Raw genomic sequence first — 19833 nt, forward strand, 5'->3', positions numbered from 1 at the left:
TAAAATATAAATTAAAATAAGCCTGGTGTCATATTATATCATATGCCATAAGTGTGGATAACAATTCCTCACCATATACATGGTATATGGTGCATGTATATGGTGAGGAATTGTTATCCACACGTATGGTATATGATAAAATATGACACCTGGCTTATTTTAATTTATATTTTATCTGTCTATAGTATATACTTGGGAGGGGGGTTATTTTTGTACTTATGTGTAATAGATTATATTCAATAAATTAAAATTCAATTTTTGATAAATTTAATTTGTATGCGATCAAGATATTTCTTTTTGGTCTAAGTTACTCTTAGTAGCAGACACATGGTGAAGCAGGGACAGATGATTCCTGGCGTAGCAGATGACACCAGATGTGGCAGATGGCAACAGATGTGGCAGATGAGGCACACACGAGTCCCACAATAGGCTTAGGCTCAGGAACAAACACAAGTCAGAGGAACCGGAGACCAAATTTATAAGAAGGAATATTAGCGGATGTTATTAGAACATAGCCAGACTTTGGTTCCAGGAGAAAACTGAGGAAGTTCTCTACTTCTTTAATCAGCATTCTTCTTCATGTGGTTGACCGCCAGTAGGATAGAGGACCTGGTTTACTGCCAGATGTGAAGAAAGTCTGCAAATGCAGAGTTAGATGCGGGTACTTGAGACCTAGCAGGAACTGGAAGAGGAACATATGGATGTTTGCTGTAAGCAATGAAGAATGGAGTAGAGGCAGTAGATTCACTTGTGTGGTTGTCTTGGGAGAACACGGCCCAAGGAAGAAGCTGCACCCTGTTGTCATGCTAAACAGAAATTAAATGACAAAGGTAATTCTCCAATATTTGGATAATTCTCTTGACTTGGCCGTTAGACTGAGGATGATAGGCAGAGGAAAAGTCCAATTTTACATCAAGGAGTTTACAGAGGGCACTCCAGAATTTCAAAGTGAATTATACCACCCCGATCAGATACGATATGGAGAGGCAATCCGTGCAGACATAAGATATATTGTATGAAGAGATTAACTAGACGAGGAGCTGAGGGGAGACTAGTTAGTGGGATGAAATGTGCCTTCTTGGAAAAACAGTCTACAACCACCCATACAGTAGTTTGTCCAGCCGAAGGAGGAAGGTCAGTAATAAAGTTTATTGCAATATGTTGCCAGGGGGCATCGGGCACTGGCAGGGGTTGGCGCAGACCAGCAGGTCTGGAATGAACAGATTTATTAGAGGCACAGATAGTACAGGAGGAGTCAAAGTCCGCAACATGCTTAGGCAGCGTGGGCCACCAGTTTCGGCGTGCAATTAGGTCCGGAGTTTTACGGACGTGCCCAGCCAGTTTGCAACTGTGTCCAAAAGCTGATAATTTTTTTCCTGTCTGCAAGACTAACAAAGGTCTTCCCAGGGGAGAATGGAATTCTCTAATTTGAAGAGGATTGATAGAAAAAAGTATCTCTAATGTTTTGAGGAGACTCTTCAGAGTCCCCCATCTCAACCGACCGAGACGGATCATCGGCCTTCACGTTCTTGTCAGCAGGACGAAGTGAAGCACAAACTGAAATTGAACAAAGAACAGCGACCACGTGGCTTGACGAGGACTTAATCGTTGAGCAGACTGGAGATAGGCAAGATTATTTTGGTCCGTAAAGATGACAATAGGATGTATGTCGCCCTCCAGCAAATGTCTTAATTTCGCCAAGGCCAACTTGATGGCCAGTAAATCCCAAACCCCAATGGAGTAATTGCGCTCTGCAGGCGAGAATAGTATGGAGTAGTAGCCACACACCACTTCTCTGAAATAGAAGTGCACCTGCACCAACAGAGGAAGCGTCAACCTCTAAAGAGAACTGTCGAGATATGTCAGAATGATGAAGAATTGAGGCTGAAGCGAAGGCACTCTTGAGACTGATAAATGCCGACTCTGCCTCCGGGGTTCTCACTTTGACATTCAACTCCGTCTTAGTAAGAGCAGATATTGGAGCAGTCAGCGACAAGACATTTGGATAAACCGCCGGCAGAAATCAGCGAATGCCATAAATCGTCGTTTGGCCCGAAGATCTTGAGGACGTAGCCACTCTAAGACTGACTTCACCTTCTCGAGATTTATCTTCAGTCCACGTTCGGAGACCATGTAGCCCAAGAAAGGCAGATAATTCTTCTCAAATATGCACTTTTCTAGTTTAGCATACAGATGATTCTCCCTTAGCCGCAGCAGGACTTGGCGGACATGCTTCCAATGCATTGTAAGAACTGGTGAGTAAATCAGGATGTCATCAAAATACACTAGCACACAGACATAGAGGAGATATCGTAAGGTGTCGTTCACGAATTCCTGAAACACCGCTGGAGCGTTACACAGACCAAAGGACATCACAAGATACTCGTAGTGTCCATTTTGAGTGTTCAATGCGGTCTTCCACTCGTCATCGTGACGGATCTGAATTAAATTAAATTGTAAGTCGCACGTAAGGTCCAGCTTGGTCAAAATCTTTGCTCCACGAATGTGATCAAATAGTGTCGAGATTAGCGGCAAGGGATACTTGTTCTTAACCGTGATTTGGTTAAGACCACGGTAATCAATTCAGGGTCGAAAAGATACTTTTTTTTTTTCACGAAAAAGAACCTGGCCCTGGCCGGAGATGAAAACTACCGAATGAACCCCCTCTTAAAGTTCTACTTGACATAGGCTTGGGTCTCTGGCAAGGAGAGATGATCTACCCATCCATGAGAAGGTGAGGCGTCTGGGAGCAGTTCTATAGGGCAATTGTAAGTTCGATGAGGAGGAAGGACCTCTGCTTCCTCTTTACTGAAGACGTCCGCAAAGCCAGCATACTGTGTGGGTAGTCCAGAAAGCGACTGAGGCAGAGGAGACTGGATTGGACAAATCTATGGTAGGCAGTGGTGGAGCCACTTGGGGTCCCATTGGAGGACCTCTCCGGAGTTCCAGTTGAGAACCGAGCATGTAAATGAAACAAGGGCAGGCCCAGCAAAATAGAGTTGACCGCTTTAGGTAGGACGAAGAAGACAATCTGTTCTGCATGGAGGATACCAATTTGAAGTCTCATTGGTTTGGTCATGAACTGTATAGGATTGGGCAGAGTTTGTCCATTCACAGAGGCGACTGCCAGGGGTCTTTCTAGGGGAAATGTGGGCAATTGGAGACAATATACTAGATCCTGCTGAATAAAGTTTGCAGCTACTCCGGATTCCAGATAAGCAGAGACGTTATGTGATTTTTTTCACTGGAAACAATGGTCACTGGAATGGACAGTTTGGGAGAGGATTTAGCAGTTGGCGTAGTTCGACCTAGGGTTGTCTCTCCTACCAACCCTAGGCACTGGAGTTTCCCAGCTTTTGGAGGCATTGACACACAAAATGGCCTCCGAGACCGCAATACAAACACAGTCCAGAAGTACATCTGCACTGTTTTTCCTGGCGGACAATGTGAGTCAGTACACTTGCATGGGTTCCTCTGGCGGGACAACAGGAGAGGACAGCAGGGTTCGCTGGAACTTGGGTGCCAGTTTAGGGTACTTTCTGTGACCCTCCTGGGCCTGTTCCTGGATTCTCATGTCCATCCGGGTCGCCAACAGTATTATGGCATCCAGGGAGGATGGGAGGTCACGGGCGGCAAGCTTGTCTTTAATTTGCAGAGACAGTCCCTGCCAGAAGGCAGCAACTAAGGCCTCATTGTTCCAGGCAAGTTCCGCTGCCAGGGTGCGGAACTGGTTAGTATATTCTCCAACCGTGGTTTCGCCTTGACGGAGGGTCAGAAGAGATGCATTTGCAGAAGATGACCAAACCGGTTCCTCGAAAATTGTAAGTACAGCCTGTAGGATTATCTGCAATTTGGAAATCTCTGGACCCTTTGCACTCCCAGATAGGATTAGGGCCAGGGCCTTGCCTGTAAGGAGGGAGATTATGAAAACGATCTTGGTCTCATCGGAGGGGAACAACCTTGCGTGCAACCTGAAGTGGATCTGGCATTGGTTAATAAAACCTCTGCAGGTCTTCGCATTCCCGTCGTAAGCAAGGTGGTAGCAGCAGAAAGGTTCTGGAGTCAGCACTGACAGGGGGACCATAGTTATTGCAGTAGGAGGATACAAACGATGCACGATGGAGTTCACTGCCTGTGAGAGGTCACACATGTCTGCTTCACCAGTTAAACAGCCATTGTAGTTTTGGGCTGAGCAGCGGGATCCATGGCCTGAGCATACTGTCACGGCTGTGGGGTATGTGGACCCACTAGATCATCCCACTGTAGCGGAGAAGGAGCTGACCAAACAGCAGTCAATAACTATCTCTCGAATACGGGTATCTGGGAAGATTAGGCAGGTCCTCTGGGTAGCAGACACGTGGAGAAGCAGGCACAGATGATGCTTGGCGTAGCAGATGACACCAGACATGGCAGATGGCAACAGACGTTGTAGATGGCAACAGACGTGACCGATAAGGCACACATGACTCCCACAAGAGGCTTAGGCTCAGGAACAAACACAGCAACAGGATACAGGAAACAGGATACAGGAACATTGGGAGCAGGATACAACTAAGGGAGCATTTGCATACACTAACACAGGAATACAAACAACGTTCAGAAAAGGGGGGAAGGGCAGAGCCCTTTTTAAAGTCCAGGGTGTTACTGGATTGATTGGTGAACTTTAGACAGGTGCAGTGCACTCACTGGCCCTTTAATGCCAGGAGTGATCGCGCGTGCACACCCTACAGGACGCAGGAGAGCACTGCAGCTGTGTGTTGACGTCTCTGAGGAGGGAGACACAGACCTGAAGATGCAGACCTGCGGTCGCTGCTCCCGGTGAGTGGGATGTGCCAGCGGGCATAACATGGCGCTTAGAATTGAGGCCAACGAGTTCAACCATGGTTTTATCAAAACACAGAATCTTGTTTCTCACAGTCCATTAAGTGCTTTTTTGAAAACTCCAGGTGGGCTTTTATTTGTCTTTTAATGAGGAGGGGCTTCTTTCTGGCCACTCTGCCATAAAGCCAAGATAGGTGGAGTGCTGCATTGATGGTTGACCTTCTTTAAGTTTCTTCCATCTGCAAACAGGATTTTTGGAGCTCAGTCAGCGTGACCATTGGGTTTTTGGTCACCTCTCTTACCAAGGCCCTTTACCCCGATAGCTTAGTTTGGTGGGATGGCCAGCTCTAGGAAGAGTCCTGGTTGCTCCACACTTTTTTCCATTTAAGAATTATGGATTCCACTGTGCACTTGGGAACTTTCAATGCAGCAGATCCTTTTTTTTTTTTTTAACCATTCTCCATATCTGTGCCTCCACAAAATCCAGTCTCTGTGGTCTACAGGCAGTTCTTTCCTCCTCATGGCTTGGTTTTTGCTCTGATATGCATTTTATGCAAGTTTTGCAAAACTTTCTAAAATTCTATTTTCACTGTGTCATTATAGGGTATTGAGTGCAGAATGATGAGGATAAACTTGAATTTATTTATATTTTAGCACAAGGCCTCAACATAACAAAATATGAAAAAAGTTAAAGGGTCTGAAGGCTGTCCGAATGCATTGTACGTCATGAAATTAAACATATGCCATCGTAGTCTATGGTGACGGATGTCACTGTTATGGATATGTCATGGAAAGCTATTGAACAATTTATGAACTATACGTTAAACGGATGCCTGTTACGGATGCCATACAGTGGCATCAGTCATCAATAGGCCCCCATGTTAGAAAAAAAGAAAAGTTTACTGTGCTTTTGCCAGACTCTTTTCTGACAGATATGTCAAATCTGCAGGGGAAACAGTGTGAAAAGGGCATTTCCACTTGTTGCACCTATTATTTCTTCACATTTGGAATATTCCAAGATGGATAAAACTGCTTCGATATATTTTGTTTGAATGAAGGTACCACAATCTCAAATAATATTTTAAAATGGGAAGAGAATTTCTGTGTTTTCCACTTGTCCAATTGTTGGATGTGCAACTTCGAAAACATTTGGTGTCACAGGCATACTTGTGAATTATTATCTTGCTAATTTAATATGACAAATATATCAAAATGTAATCCTGAAGTATGTCAATACAATTTTGAGTGATTTACCTTTTTAAGTGATAATCAAATGTTTTTATTTGATACACTTTTTAATGTTTTCTTTTTAGTGACCTCAAGATGGTTTGTCATCAAAAAAAGAATCTGGGGTCTTACAGTTACAAAGGTAAGTTCAGTTGATTTTAAAATAGATTAAAACATTCAATCTTCAAATAAATATATATTTTATTATTGATTACTTGCTTTATATCTTTTTTTTATTTTTATAAATGGCAAGGGCTGAGATTAAGTGGTTGTCTAGTTTAGAAAACCCATTTCTATATACTCTTTTAGGTAATTGAGTTAACCCCTTCCCGCACCTTGACGTAACTGCACGTCAAGCTGTGAAGTAAGTTCATGCACCTTGACGTGCAGTTACGTCGGCACTTTAAAAGTTAACCGCGGCGCGGCGCTACACCGCAGCGGCGGTTAACTGTGTAGTCCGTCTGCCCTGGTGTCCAGGCAGAGTACAAGGGACCAATCGAAGCGGTCCCTTTTAAGAGAAGCTCCGATTGGTTAGTCTGTACAGACTAATCAATTGGAGCTTAGCACGTTAGAGCTCAACGTCACAGGCTCTGATCTCCTCTGTTGGAGTCAGGAAGTGGAGGAGATCAGAGCCTGCAGCCGTCGTGTGCAACAAGTGTTTTTTGTTCAACACTCAAAACCCCCATTAACCCCTTGATCGCAGTCCCAAACTGTGATCACCCCCTCCCCTCCTCTCCCAGTCTATAAGGGAACTTTAGTTAGTTTAGTCAGATCTAGTCAGCATTAGTTTAGTCAGATCTAGTCAGCGTCAATTTAGTCAGTGTTAGTGTCAATTTAGTGTTAATCAGCGTCAATTTAGTCAGCGTCAGACTGCCTGTCAGCGTCAGACCGCCTGTCAGCGTCAGATTGCCCGTTAGCGTCAGATTGCCCGTTAACGTCAGATTGCCCGTTAGCGTCAGATTGCCCGTTAGCGTCAGATTGCCCGTTAGCGTCAGATTGCCCGTTAGCGTCAGATTGCCCGTTAGCGTCAGATTGCCCGTTAGCGTCAGATTGCCCGTTAGCGTCAGATTGCCCGTTAGCGTCAGATTGCCCGTTAGCGTCAGATTGGCCGTTAGCGTCAGATTGCCCGTTAGCGTCAGATTGGCCGTTAGCGTTAGATTGGCCGTTAGCGTTAGATTGGCCGTTAGCGTTAGATCGGCCGTTCGCGTCAGATCGTCCGTTAGTCATCGTCAGTGTTAGTTTAATCAGATCCAGTCAGCGTCACTCGTCAGTGTTCGTGTCAATTTAGTCAGTTAGTCAGCGTCAATTTAGTCAGTGTTAGTCAGCGTCACTAGTCCGTGTTCGTGTCAATTTAGTGTTGGTTAGCGTCAATTTAGTCAGCGTCAGACCGCCCGTTAGCGCCAGATTGGCCATTAGCGCCAGATTGCCCGTTAGCGTCAGATTTGGCCGTTAGCGTCAGATTTGGCCGTTAGCGTCAGATTGCCCGTTAGCGTCAGATTGCCCGTTAGCGTCAGATTGCCCGTTAGCGTCACATTGCCCGTTAGCGTCACATTGCCCGTTAGCGTCACATTGCCCGTTAGCGTCACATTGCCCGTTAGCGTCAGATTGCCCGTTAGTCATCGTCAGTGTTAGTTTAGTCAGATCTAGTCAGCGTCAATTTAGTCAGTGTTAGTCAGCGTCACTAGTCAATGTTAGTGTCAATTTAGTGTAAGCGTCAATTTAGTCAGCGTCAGACCGCCTGTCAGCGTCAGATTTCCCGTTAGCGTCAGATCTACCGTTCGCGTCAGATCGTCCGTTAGTCATCGTCCGTGTTAGTTTAGTCGGCGTCAATTTAGTCCGTGTTAGTCAGCGTCACTTGTCCGTGTTAGTCAGCGTCCATTTAGTCAGTGTTAGTCAGCGCCAATTTAGTCAGTGTTAGTCAGCGCCAATTTAGTCAGTGTTAGTCAGCGCCAATTTAGTCAGTGTTAGTCAGCGTCAATTCAGTCAGTGTTAGTCAGCGTAAATTTAGTCAGTGTTAGTCAGCGTCAATTTAGTCAGTGTCATATCGCCCGTTCGGTCAGATCGCCTGTTCGTGTCATATCGTCCGTTATTCATCGTCAGACCGCCTGTTCGTCAGTGTCAGTTAGTCTATCAGTTAGCGTCAGTCAGTGTGTGATTGTCAGTTAGTCATCGTCTTTTTGCAAGTGTAGTTTAGTGTTAGTCAGTTATAGTGTCATAAAATAAAAAAATATATTAGTGTACGTTAGTGTTAGTATTTAGCGTTTTATGTAAAAAAAAAGTTCTATTCTACATTTTTTTGTATACACTTTCTACAGTATACAAGTGTACATAAACCTTTACTGTACACAAAAAAAAAATGGCCCGCAAAACATTTTCTGCAGAGGAGGCGTATGAGATACTGGCATCGGACACAGATACTGTGAGTGATGCTGGGTCCGCTTTTGTGCTGTCCTCTTCCTCAAGTGACACCGAGGAACCTCCTCGCAGTCGCAGGAGGGTTAGTGTTCAGGTTACACCTGCACCTGAACCTAATTGGTTGCCCCCAACCTCCTACACCCCCCAAGTACCGGACTTTACCTCTGCTGCAGGGGTCCAAGTCCAGACAATAGGGCTGTCTGAAATGGAGTTTTTTCAGCTCTTTTTTTCGGACAGATTTGTGGACAAAATTGTTGAGCAAACAAATCTTTGTATATAGAAAAGTATCCGGCACACAAATGTGGTTCAATTTTGCGATTTTATTACATTCGATGCCATGGGCAATGTGCGTGCAACGTTTCGGTTCAACGACCTTCGTCAGGCACTGCAGGTGTACAAAATATTTCACATGAATATATTGGCATCATATTTCAACAATAACATTATATCAATGGTGCAAAACAGCAAGTAAAGAGAAACTGGAAAGAATAAAATAAAAAAGGTAAAAAATAAGAACAGAGTCTTTTGTCAAGACACATACAGTGTTCATATATAGTCAATATATCTATTATTTTATTGGGAACAAGCCTCGAGGTATAGATATGAATATTTATTTAAATATGGCCCAATGTATGTTAGAGGGTGACTATCTATCCAGTGCACAAACAAAAGGTATACACAATAGCGGTATATCATCAAGTATCACATCGTCATATCAAGACAATTTAAGACAATTTCTATCAAGTGTGATGGTTACAATGGGATAATGAATAATGTAGCTTAGAGCAACAGAACGAGGTACATAGAAAGAAAATCTGTGATTAACAAGAGAACCACATATCGGTAATCCATTCTTAGAGGAAACAAGTACATTGGTATAGATGGCATAGATCATAGAGCGTAGGTTAACAGAGATTACACTAGTGTTAATCACACAGATATAGTAATTTAGCTTGGACCAACAGACCGAGGTATATACAGAAAAACTCTGATTCAGAAGGGATTCCACCTATATATTTGCCATTCTTTAAGGAAAACAGGCATATTAGCATATATGGCATAAATCATAGAGCGTAGGTAAGCAGAAGATACATTGGTGATATCAATGCAGCTACAGTAGAGGAAATCCACTAGGTGGCGCCTGCGAGCCTGCAGTCTCATATGAGTCCCTATCTGAGGTGCTGTCAGAATCTTGTCGGCACATCTAGCACCACGCTCAGCCTGAGATAAATTAAGAAAGTTTGCATGACATAAAGGTATAATATTAAGAAGTGTTGTTTACCTAGATCCCACTTGGCGTATGATTCTTGAATTATATCGTGCTGCAGTCAGTATGGCGGCTTGCCGCTTAGTTTTGGCGCTAAATTGTACTTGAATCTCCATGGTTTAAATACTATGTATTCTGGGCGTGAGGTGGGCGGTATTAAGGTGCGTGTCATGTGACGCTTCAATCGTCACACTGGGGCTGTATAGCTGTAAAGATGTGTAGACCGACATAGCTAGCAGGGGGCGTGTCCTAACGAAGGGAGTTACACTCACTCCCATATTTGGTTTGTGGGACGGTCATGTTTGAAAGTGTCATGGAGGGAGTCCCTGAAGATTAACACATCGTATGTAGTGAGGAGTAGGGGGCGTGTCTCATAGTGAGTACTACGATCACTCTATTTCACTGCTAGTAGTCTGATTTTAGATATTGAATGACTGAGAACGCTATAGGAGGCAGAAGGATAGTAGGACTTATTATATGAGGGGTGTTTAGTTATCTCATCCACATGAGATATAAACTAGTGACTGGTAAATCAAAAACTGGACTAGTTACCATAGTGCATCACCTTAGATCATGAGTACTGTCCTAGATTCTATATTATCGGGCAGGTGTCGTTTTAACCTATAATGATATTAGTTGGATATTAACAAAGTTATATCTAAATCTATGCATGTTATTATAGTACTATGTAGTGGATATGTATTACCACTAAACCATCAATCATATTGGACTTACTGCTAGGTGCTAGAGATTTTTTTAAAAAACAAATCTTTGTGCTCAACAATTTATTGCTGTCAACTACAGTAGTTTTTATGCCAGGCCATACAGGTGGCATCCCACCGACAAAGCAGAAATGCTGCAGTACTGGGGATTGGTCCTAAATATGGGCCTAACAAAGAAGCCATCGGTGAGGGCCTATTGGTCCACTGATATTCTTTACCACTGCCCCTTATACCGCACCACAATGCCCAGGGCTCGTTTTGAGGCAATACAGAAGTTTTAGCATTTCAATGATAATTCCCAGTGCCCCCCAGGATGACCCCAATTTCGATCGACTCTATAAAATTAGACCCCTTATTTCCCATTTGGCCCAAAAGTTTTCCATGTCATATACCCCTAGAAGAGAAATTGCCATTGACGAGTCCCTGGTGCATTTCAAGGGAAGGATGAAGTTCAGGCACTATTTGCCCAACAAACGTGCCAAGTATGGCATGAAGATCTACAAGTTGTGTGAGTCGGAGTCGGGCTACACACATACTTTTAGAATATACGAGGGAAGAGACAGTCAGATTGAACCCCCTAACTGTCCACCCGTCCTGACCACAACTGGGAGAATTGGCTGGGACCTCCTGCACCCACTGTTGAATCAGGGGTACCACTTGTATATTGCCAACTGGCACACAAGTGTACCCCTGCTCAAATGCCTGGCGGAACAAAAAACGGTGGCGTGTGGGACGGTCCGCAAAAACCAGAGACAGCTCCCAAAAACCATTCTCGGCCAAACCCTGCAGCGTGGGGAGAGCAGGGAGCTCCAAAGCGAAGGGGTCCTATTTTTGAAATTCAGGGACAAGAAGGATGTGTTGATGCTAGCATCCATTCATGATGCCACCTGCTCTCTTGTCCCTCTGCGTGGTGCAACACCCACCACCACGTCACGGCCTGTCTGCATCCAGGCATATAACAAATTTATGGGGGGAGTGGACCTTTCTAACAAGATGCTCAAGCCGTACAAAAATTTGGTATAAAAAACTTGCAGTGTACTTTATCCAAATGGCATTGTACAACTCCTTTGTAATATACAGGAGCACTGGTCAGGAAGGGACGTACCTGGAGTACCAGGAGAAGGTGATCAAATCCCTTCTCTTTGGGAATGTGCAGAGGTAGGAGAAAGTTCTGCCTCTGCAAGTACGGATGTCCACAGGATAGTTCCAGGGCAGCACTTTCCTGGTGAAGTGCCGCCCACCGCAAAAAAAATCCACCCCCAGAAGAGGTGTCATGTCTGTGCCAAAAGAGGCATACAAAAAGAGACGACATACCAGTGCAACACCTGTCCCACCCACCCTGGACTGTGTATGAAGGAGTGCTTCCGGATATACCACACATCTCTGGATTTCTAAATTTTATTTTCATCTGTCCCTTTCATTTATAATTTTCGGCCCTTTCATTTACAATTACCGTCCCTCCCATTTACCATAACCGTTTCACCATTTAAAATTTTTGAACATCCCCATAACAGAACTAAAAATTCCCATTATACCCCTAGATGAATATCTAGGATTTGTAATCTGGTGTAGTATCTGCACAATTTTTTAGGCCTATACAAACATGACATGTGCCCAAAAATCATCCAAGTAAAATAAGGCCTCAAAATCCTTGTGATGTTCCAATACTTTCTGGCCCTGCCATATGTCCAGCAACAGATAATTAGGGCCAATTTGTGGGTATTTCTAAACTCAGAAGAAATATCCTGGTAAATGTTGAGGTGCTTTTCTTCACTTGCATACTCTGTCTGAAAAATCTGTCCTAAAAATGAAGCATTTGTCATATGTTCTTTTTCACGCCAGATATCCACAAGATTCTGCAAAAAAACTATGGGGTTAAAAAAGTGATCACACCCCTAGAAAAAATTCCTTGAGGGGCGTAGTTTTCAAAATGGGGTCACTTTTGGGGGGTTTCCACTGTTTTGGTCCCCCCAGTGCATTGCAAACGTGACATGGCACTAAAAACTAATCTAGCAAAATCCAAATCCAAATGACACCCCTTCTGTTCTGAGCCCTGCTGTGGGTCCAAACTGCAGTGTATTACCACATATGTGGTATTGCCGTAATCGGGAGAAATTGCTTTACAAATTTTGTGGTGCTTTTTCTCCTTTATTCCTTGTAAAAATTATAAATTTCTAGTTTTTTTTCAGAAAAAAAGTAGATTTTCATCTTCACACAGTAATTCAAATACATTTTCGCAAAACTGTGGGGTCAAAATGCTAACAATACCCCTAGAAAGATTCCTTGAGGGGTCCAGTTTCCAAAATGGGGTCACTTTTTGGGAGTTTCCACTGTTTTGGTCCCTCCAGGGCATTACAAACGCGACCTGGCACTGAAAACTATTCCAGCAAAATCCGTGCTCCAAAATCCAAATGACACTCCTTCTATTCTGAGCCCTGCTGTGGGTCCAAACAGCGGTGTATTACCACATATGTGGTAGTGCCATAATCGGGAGAAATTGCTTTACAAATGTTGTGGTGCTTTTTCTCCTTTATTCATTGTAAAAATTAAAAATTTCTATTTTTTTTATTTAGAAAAAAAGTAGATTTTCATCTTCACACACGAATTCAAATTTCGCAAAACAACTGTGGGTCAATATGCTAACTATACCACTAGAAAGATTCCTTGAGGGGTGCAGTTTCCAAAATGGGGTCACTTTTTCTCAGTTTTTACTGTATCGGCAGCACAAGAACTCTTCAAACCTGACATAGTGCCTAAAATATATTCTAAAAAAGATGGCCCCAAAATCCCCTAGGTGCTCCTTTGCTTCTGAGGCCTGTGCTTCAGTCCGTTATCACACTAGGGCCACATGTAGGATATTTCTAAAAAGTGCAGTATCTGGGCAATAACTATTCCGTTGCATTTCTTGGGAAAAACCTTCTGTGTTACAGAAAAAAATGGATTACATAATGAATTTTGGCAAAAAAATGAAATTTGTAAATTTCACCTGTAATTTGCTTTAATTCCTCTGAAATGCCTAAAGGGTTAAAACACTTTCTGAATGCTGTTTTCAATACTCTGAAGGGTGCAGTTTTCAAAATGGGTTCATTTGTGGGTACTTTCTAATATATAAGGCCCCTAAACTAACTTCAGAACTGAACTGGTCCCTGAAAAAATAGCCTTTTGAAATTTTCTTGAAAATATGAGAAATTGCTGCTAAAGTTCTAAGCCTTGTAACGTCCTAGAAAATAAAAGAATGTTCCAAAAACGATGCAAATATAAAGTAGACATATGGGAAATATAAACTAGTAAGTATTTTGTGTGGTAATACTATCTGTCTTTCAAGCAGACAGATTTAAATTTTGATGTTTTTCACAATTAAATATTGAATTTACCGAACAAATTTTTTCACTAACATAAAGTACAATATGTCACGAGAAAACAATCTCAGAATCGCTTGGATAGGTAAAAGCATTCCAGAGTTATTACCACATAAAGTGACACATGTCAGATTTGAAAAATCTGCTTCGTCCTGAAGGCCAAAACAGGCTCAGTCCTGAAGGGGTTAATAGAGGTGCATCCACTGTTTAGAACCCTCATTGGCCAGAGCTGTTATAAAAAGCGTTCTGGATCTTACTAACAGGCTGTTAATTTGAATGAGCAGTGTGTAATCCTGTATTTCCCTTGTACGCCACATAGAAATTTAACACATTTTTTTAGGTCTCCCCATAGATTATAGTTGATCGTTGGGGGTCCCAGCAGAGGGACACTTTGTAATCTACTTATTGTCAAAGTGATTTTTAATAAGTAGGGATTATACAAATCAGAACATCCAATTGATACTTTAATGGCAGGGCACAATTCTAAAAAAAATGGTCATGGTGTTATTAACAGCTAAATGGAAAAATCTGTGAGCCAATCAATTTTAGCAAAATTAAGCTAAATTTTCACTAGAGGTATCTGGTGTTTTTTAAGATCCTTTTTTTTTTGCGTTACAAAAAAAAAAAGAAGCAACAAGGGATGTTGATACAAAATGTCAATGTTTTCCCTTGTCCGTCTTCTGAGTTGAGTTCCGATTAAAAGTTGAACTTGATAAACTCTATGGATTCTCAATAACTCCCCTGTACCCACAATAAAAACACACAAATCAAATCAATAAGGTTGTCAGAGCAATTTCTTCACTAAAAGAAGTTGTTGAGGTTCAGGTATTTCACCGGCTGGGAGAAAACTGATACATGCTATATTTGTCTGTGTAACGGAATCTGAGGGTGGTCTCACACTTTCCTTTATTTATAACAATAAGTATAATGGATTACATTATGATGTAGTTACAATCATACGACGAGAATAGGATGTTGATAACCAATCAAAATAAGTAACGATAAGTAAAACATACGTCATTGCAGAAAATAAACGAAATGTGATTTATATAATTCTGCTAGCGTGCTCTATCGCGCATGTCTATTGATAACAAAGTCTACTGATGGCATATGTCTACTGATACACATTTTTGTGGCTAAAAAAAAATATTCTTAACCCTATAATCAGAGATTTAAGGGATTATCTGGGAAATGAAATTATTTTTTCTAAGGGGCTGCAAATGAAATAAATAATTTAAAAAAAACAATGTTCGCCTATACTTGATCCCAGCGATCCAGCGCTGTCGCTCCGGAGGCAATCCTGGTGCTTGTTTACATGCGTGTAACATGTAACCGCTGCAGCCAATCACAGTGCTCAGCATGGCTCTCTGGTGACTAAACATATTTCTGGCATAATGGCAGAAATACAAAATATGGCTTCTGAGCCCTCTGGCTGCAGCGGTCACATGCTGCGTGCATGTAATCAAGCACTGGGACTGCCGTTGTAGCGGCAGCGCTGAATTGCTGTGGGCAAGGATAGGTAAGTATCTTTTGTTTTATCTCAATTGCAGCACCTAAGAAAAAAAAAATCACATCCCGAATAACCCCTTTAATCTCAAGAGTAGAAATCACCAGAAAAATTATTTTAATTCATTGATTACTATTACATTTCCCCCTCTTTGAAATAATTTTCTGCGTTCTACCCTGATGGGCAGGATCTCCTCATCATTCTCAAATGGTAGTACCCTCAACAATGTCTAACCCTAATTTAGGGGTTGGTGTCTAGGTGCCCCAACAATGTATGCTGATTGGTTACCAATATTAGCTGACTCGTTAATGTAGAACTTATATTTAAAATATCAAAGAAGTTTGGAAGTATTTGTAAGTGACAAGATGGAGTGTATTGCATTCACAATTGCCCTCTTTTTGTCAAATTTTTAAGACATTTTAATTGTGCCCTTCTATTTAGTGTTCTATCCCTCTGATGTCAGTAACCCCTAACGGTGGAGCTCCAAGACCTCTGGAACCTACTCCTGCTCTCCCACTCCGTAGTTGTTCTTATTTGTCTAATGGTCAATGGTGAGGAGTTCCACGTTGAATGCAAACATCCAATATGTCAGGGTTCCATTCATCACAAACAGAACACCTCCAGCCATTATCTAGAGAAGTAGAAGCTGTAGTGGACTTGTATCCAAAAAGATTTACATTTTTATTTTTAGGATCTAGTCTTTTTGTTGTAAGAGTAGTTGAAGTTCTTATTAGGTTAATATGGACTCCTTTGGTGGTAATCTTGGTTATAACACACAATGCGCACCTATAACACAAATCAATAAAGCAATTATTAGCAATGTTCCCATTAATAGTGTGGAGCATCTCTGAAACTCATCCTCCAACTCTCCTGAACCAGTTGGCTGGGTTTAACCAGGAGAGTCAATCTGGCCACTCAAGGTTCCAGTCGTCTTTAGAGTTGGCTTTCCTGCACTCTCCCTTCACCTTTTTAGCCTTCTCTAGAGCATTCTTTTTTTTTTCTTTATCAAGTTTTATTACATTTTCAGTACAAATATACAATATCAAAGTAATTGCACATAAACGAGTGGCAGTTCAACTGAACCACTTCAAGTTAACACATTTGAATACAAGATAAATGCAGTACATATAGAGTATAAATAATGTCAGCATCGAAAATTGTACATTAGCATATGAATCATAAAATGGAAAGTAAATAGAATAGGAAAGCGAAACAGGTGAAATGTGAGGAGAGATGGCAGCGACCCAAGATGTATGATTGACCAGAGAGATTCAGGTGTGTTCTTCCAGCCAACGAGGAAGAGCCTCACTCTCTGTAAACAGAATCCACCCCTTCCATGTAGTTATGAATCTGTCATGTTTGCCACTGTCACCCGCCAGGAGGCCCTCCATTCTCATGATACGATTCAGCTCGGTTACCCATTCCCGAAGAGAGGGGCATCCCGCAGATTTCCAGTGTCTAGGAATCGCACACCTGGCTGCAGTGAGATAATGTCTGAAGATAACTTTCTTCAGAACTGTGACATTACCTGGCAGTAGGGAAAAAAGTCCAATAGCGGGTTCAATAGGTATTTGAGAGTCGAACAGCACATTGTAAAGTTCGAATGTTAGTCCAAAATGGCACAGTCCCACCATATGTGTAGCATGGTTCCCAAAGCTGAAAGGCCGCACCAGCATTGATCAGACACGGAGGGAAAGGCTCTGTGTAGCAAAGCCGGGTATCGATACCATCGGGTGAGAATTTTAAAATTCTTTTCTTGGGCATAGCAAGCTGAGGGCAATTTATGTGTGAGCAAAAAAAATTTGTACCAATCCTCATCCTGTATATGAAACCCTAGTTCACGATCCCACACCTGTACGTATCTAAGCTGCGAAAGCTCTGGGGGAGCACGTAGGAATGTATGTAGTGTTGATAAAAGTTTAGATGGCATAGAGGGTAGTAATAGAAAATACGGTTTTGTCCAAAGTGAGAGCCGCGCAATCTGAGAAGGAGGATATGTATGCTTTAAGCTGTAGATATTCCATCCAAGCTAATCTTTTGTGTGGACAACAGACCTGCAAAGACGAGTGGGAAGTTCATGTGTGTCGCCAAGTGTGGAAGAGAGTCTAACATTGTCCTGTCTACTCCAAGAACGAAACTCTGCCACTCCTACTGCTGGTGTGAAGTCAGGATTGTCAAATAAAGGAGTGAAAGGACCTGGACAATGTGTTAATTTAGAGGGCGCTGCATCCCTATCCCAGGCCGCCAGAAATTGTTGAGTTAATAATGGTAGCATGGGTGTATTTCTATGCGGTTTGGCAATCCATGGGAGAGATGTTAGGCGCAAAGGTGAAATTTCAAATTCCAGTCTAACCCATTGTTTGTGAGTAAATGATCTAAACCAATCAGCAATTCTCATTAGTAGATCTGCAGAATGGTATTTTTTAAAGTCTGGTAACCCTGCCCCACCCTCCGATTTTGGTCTGCAGAGCACCGTCATGCTTATTCGAGGTTTTTTAGAGCCCCAAATGAATTTATTAATGGCTCTTTGCAATATACGGAAGTAGGGCTGAGTAGCCAGAATTGGTACAGTTTGAAATACATGTAGAAATCTAGGTAATATGTCCTTTTTCACAGCATTGATCCGGCCAAACCAGGAAAGGCGAACCAAGGAATACTGCTCTACGTCTCTCAAAGTGCGTTGCAATAAAGAGATGTAGTTCAGTTGGAACAACGCCTTCAAATCCTGTGAAATGTGGATCCCCAAATACTTTAAGGATTCCTGTGGCCATTTGAATTGAAAGGTTTGTTTTAAGTGCTCAACCGAATCAAGACTGAGGGACACGTTTAAGGCTTCTGTTTTAGAGTAATTAACTTTGAAATTGCTGAGCTGACTAAAGCTTTCAAATTCCTTAAGTATAGATGGTAAGGTCACAACAGGCTCCATTACATATAAGAGGAGGTCGTCGGCATACAAAGCTAGCTTAGTATGCAGGGATCTCAGTTATTCCTTTAATTGAGGGGTTATTTCGCAAGGCACTGGCCAGGTGTTCCATAGTGAGGACATCTAGAATGGGGGATAATGGGCATCCCTATCTAGTACCGTTCGAAATATGTAGTGGATCTGACAGTAAACCGTTCACACGGACCCGAGCTGTTGGTCTGGTGTATAGGGACATGATTTTACCGAGCATGTTGTGGCCCAGACCTATTTGTGACAAGGTCCTCCGAAGGAATAGCCAACTGACCCTGTCAAATGCCTTCTCAGCGTCTACTGAGAGCAGGCATGCTGGGATATGTTGTCTTTGTGCATAGGACATGAGAAGAATAGTTTTATTCGTATTGTCCCTTGCCTCTCGCCCTTTAACGAATCCCACCTGATCATCATGAATGAAAGAGGGTAAGATAGGGGAAATGCGTGACGCAATGGTCTTCGCAAATAGCTTAACACCCGCATTGATCAGTGAGATCGGGCGAAAGTTAGGGCAAGACGTGGGATCTTTCCCAGGCTTTGGTAACAACGTAATATGTGCCTCAAGTGACTGTTGAGTAAAACCACACGCTGGGGTGATGGAATTGAATACCCGCCTTAAAAAGGGAATTGGCAAATCCTGAAATGTTTTGTAGAATTTATTATTGAAGCCATCAGGGCCAGGACTCTTTCCCAACGGAAAATCTTTCAAGGCCTGCAGCACTTCATCTTCCGTAAAGTCATATTCCAAGGTATCATAGTCCGGATGGGAAAGAGTAGGGAGCGGGGTCTCATTTAAATACACATCAATTTTGGACTGCAGTGTATCAACTGGTATATCATGTAAGCTGCCTTTAATATTGTATAAAGAGGAGTATTGTTGGAATCATGTGGTAATGTCCTTTGGATCGGATATCACCAGCCACGAAGCAGTATGTAATTTAGGAATATAGGCAGCCTGCGACCTGGGATGCAGCGCTTTAGCAAGAGGTCGTCCACACTTGTCGGCAAATTCATAAAAGAACCTCCGATTCCTGTCTCTATACCTTGTGTAAGATTGATCAAGAAGGGCCCTAAGTTGAGTCCTCGCAAGGTCAAGCTCTGAGAGTGTAGGGAGGAGTTGTGTGCGTTTATGTTGAGCCTCGAGAACGCTAATCCTATCCAATAGTTTAGTCATTTGAGCACCTTTCTCTCTCTTTAAGCGAGACCCATGTTGAATGAGAACCCCTCTTAACACACATTTCAATGCCTCCCATTGTACTCGTAAGGCTGTGGTATCAGCTGTATGATTTAAGATGAAGGACTGAATGGAGTCCTGCATTGCAGCCATACAGACAGTGTCGTTCAGAAGGTTGTCATTCAGTTTCCAGTTCCTAAAATGAGTCGGCCTATCCGGAATGTCTAAAATCAGATACACTGGAGCGTGATCCGACCAGCGTACATTCCCTATCAGTGTTGTGGGTCTCAACGTGAGAAGATGATGACTGAGAAGGAACATATCAATTCTACTGTAAGAATTATGTAATGAATGAAATCGGTATAATCCTTGCCCTGTGGATGACGTG

At 42.5% G+C, this 19833-nt stretch overlaps 1 protein-coding gene across 4 annotated transcripts in view; it reads left to right on the top strand.

The window, feature by feature from the left end:
- Positions 1–19833, top strand: part of PGAP1 (post-GPI attachment to proteins inositol deacylase 1) — a 734955-nt gene that overhangs the window by 247279 nt on the left and 467843 nt on the right. For all 4 annotated transcript variants that reach the window (XM_075830035.1, XM_075830037.1, XM_075830034.1 and 1 more), the window contains one exon: positions 6135–6190. In XM_075830035.1, the coding sequence (XP_075686150.1) occupies positions 6135–6190 (56 nt within the window). The remainder of the gene's footprint in view (positions 1–6134; positions 6191–19833) is intronic.

This window comes from Rhinoderma darwinii, chromosome 6, assembly GCF_050947455.1.
Source record: "Rhinoderma darwinii isolate aRhiDar2 chromosome 6, aRhiDar2.hap1, whole genome shotgun sequence".
NCBI classification, from domain to species: domain Eukaryota; kingdom Metazoa; phylum Chordata; class Amphibia; order Anura; family Rhinodermatidae; genus Rhinoderma; species Rhinoderma darwinii.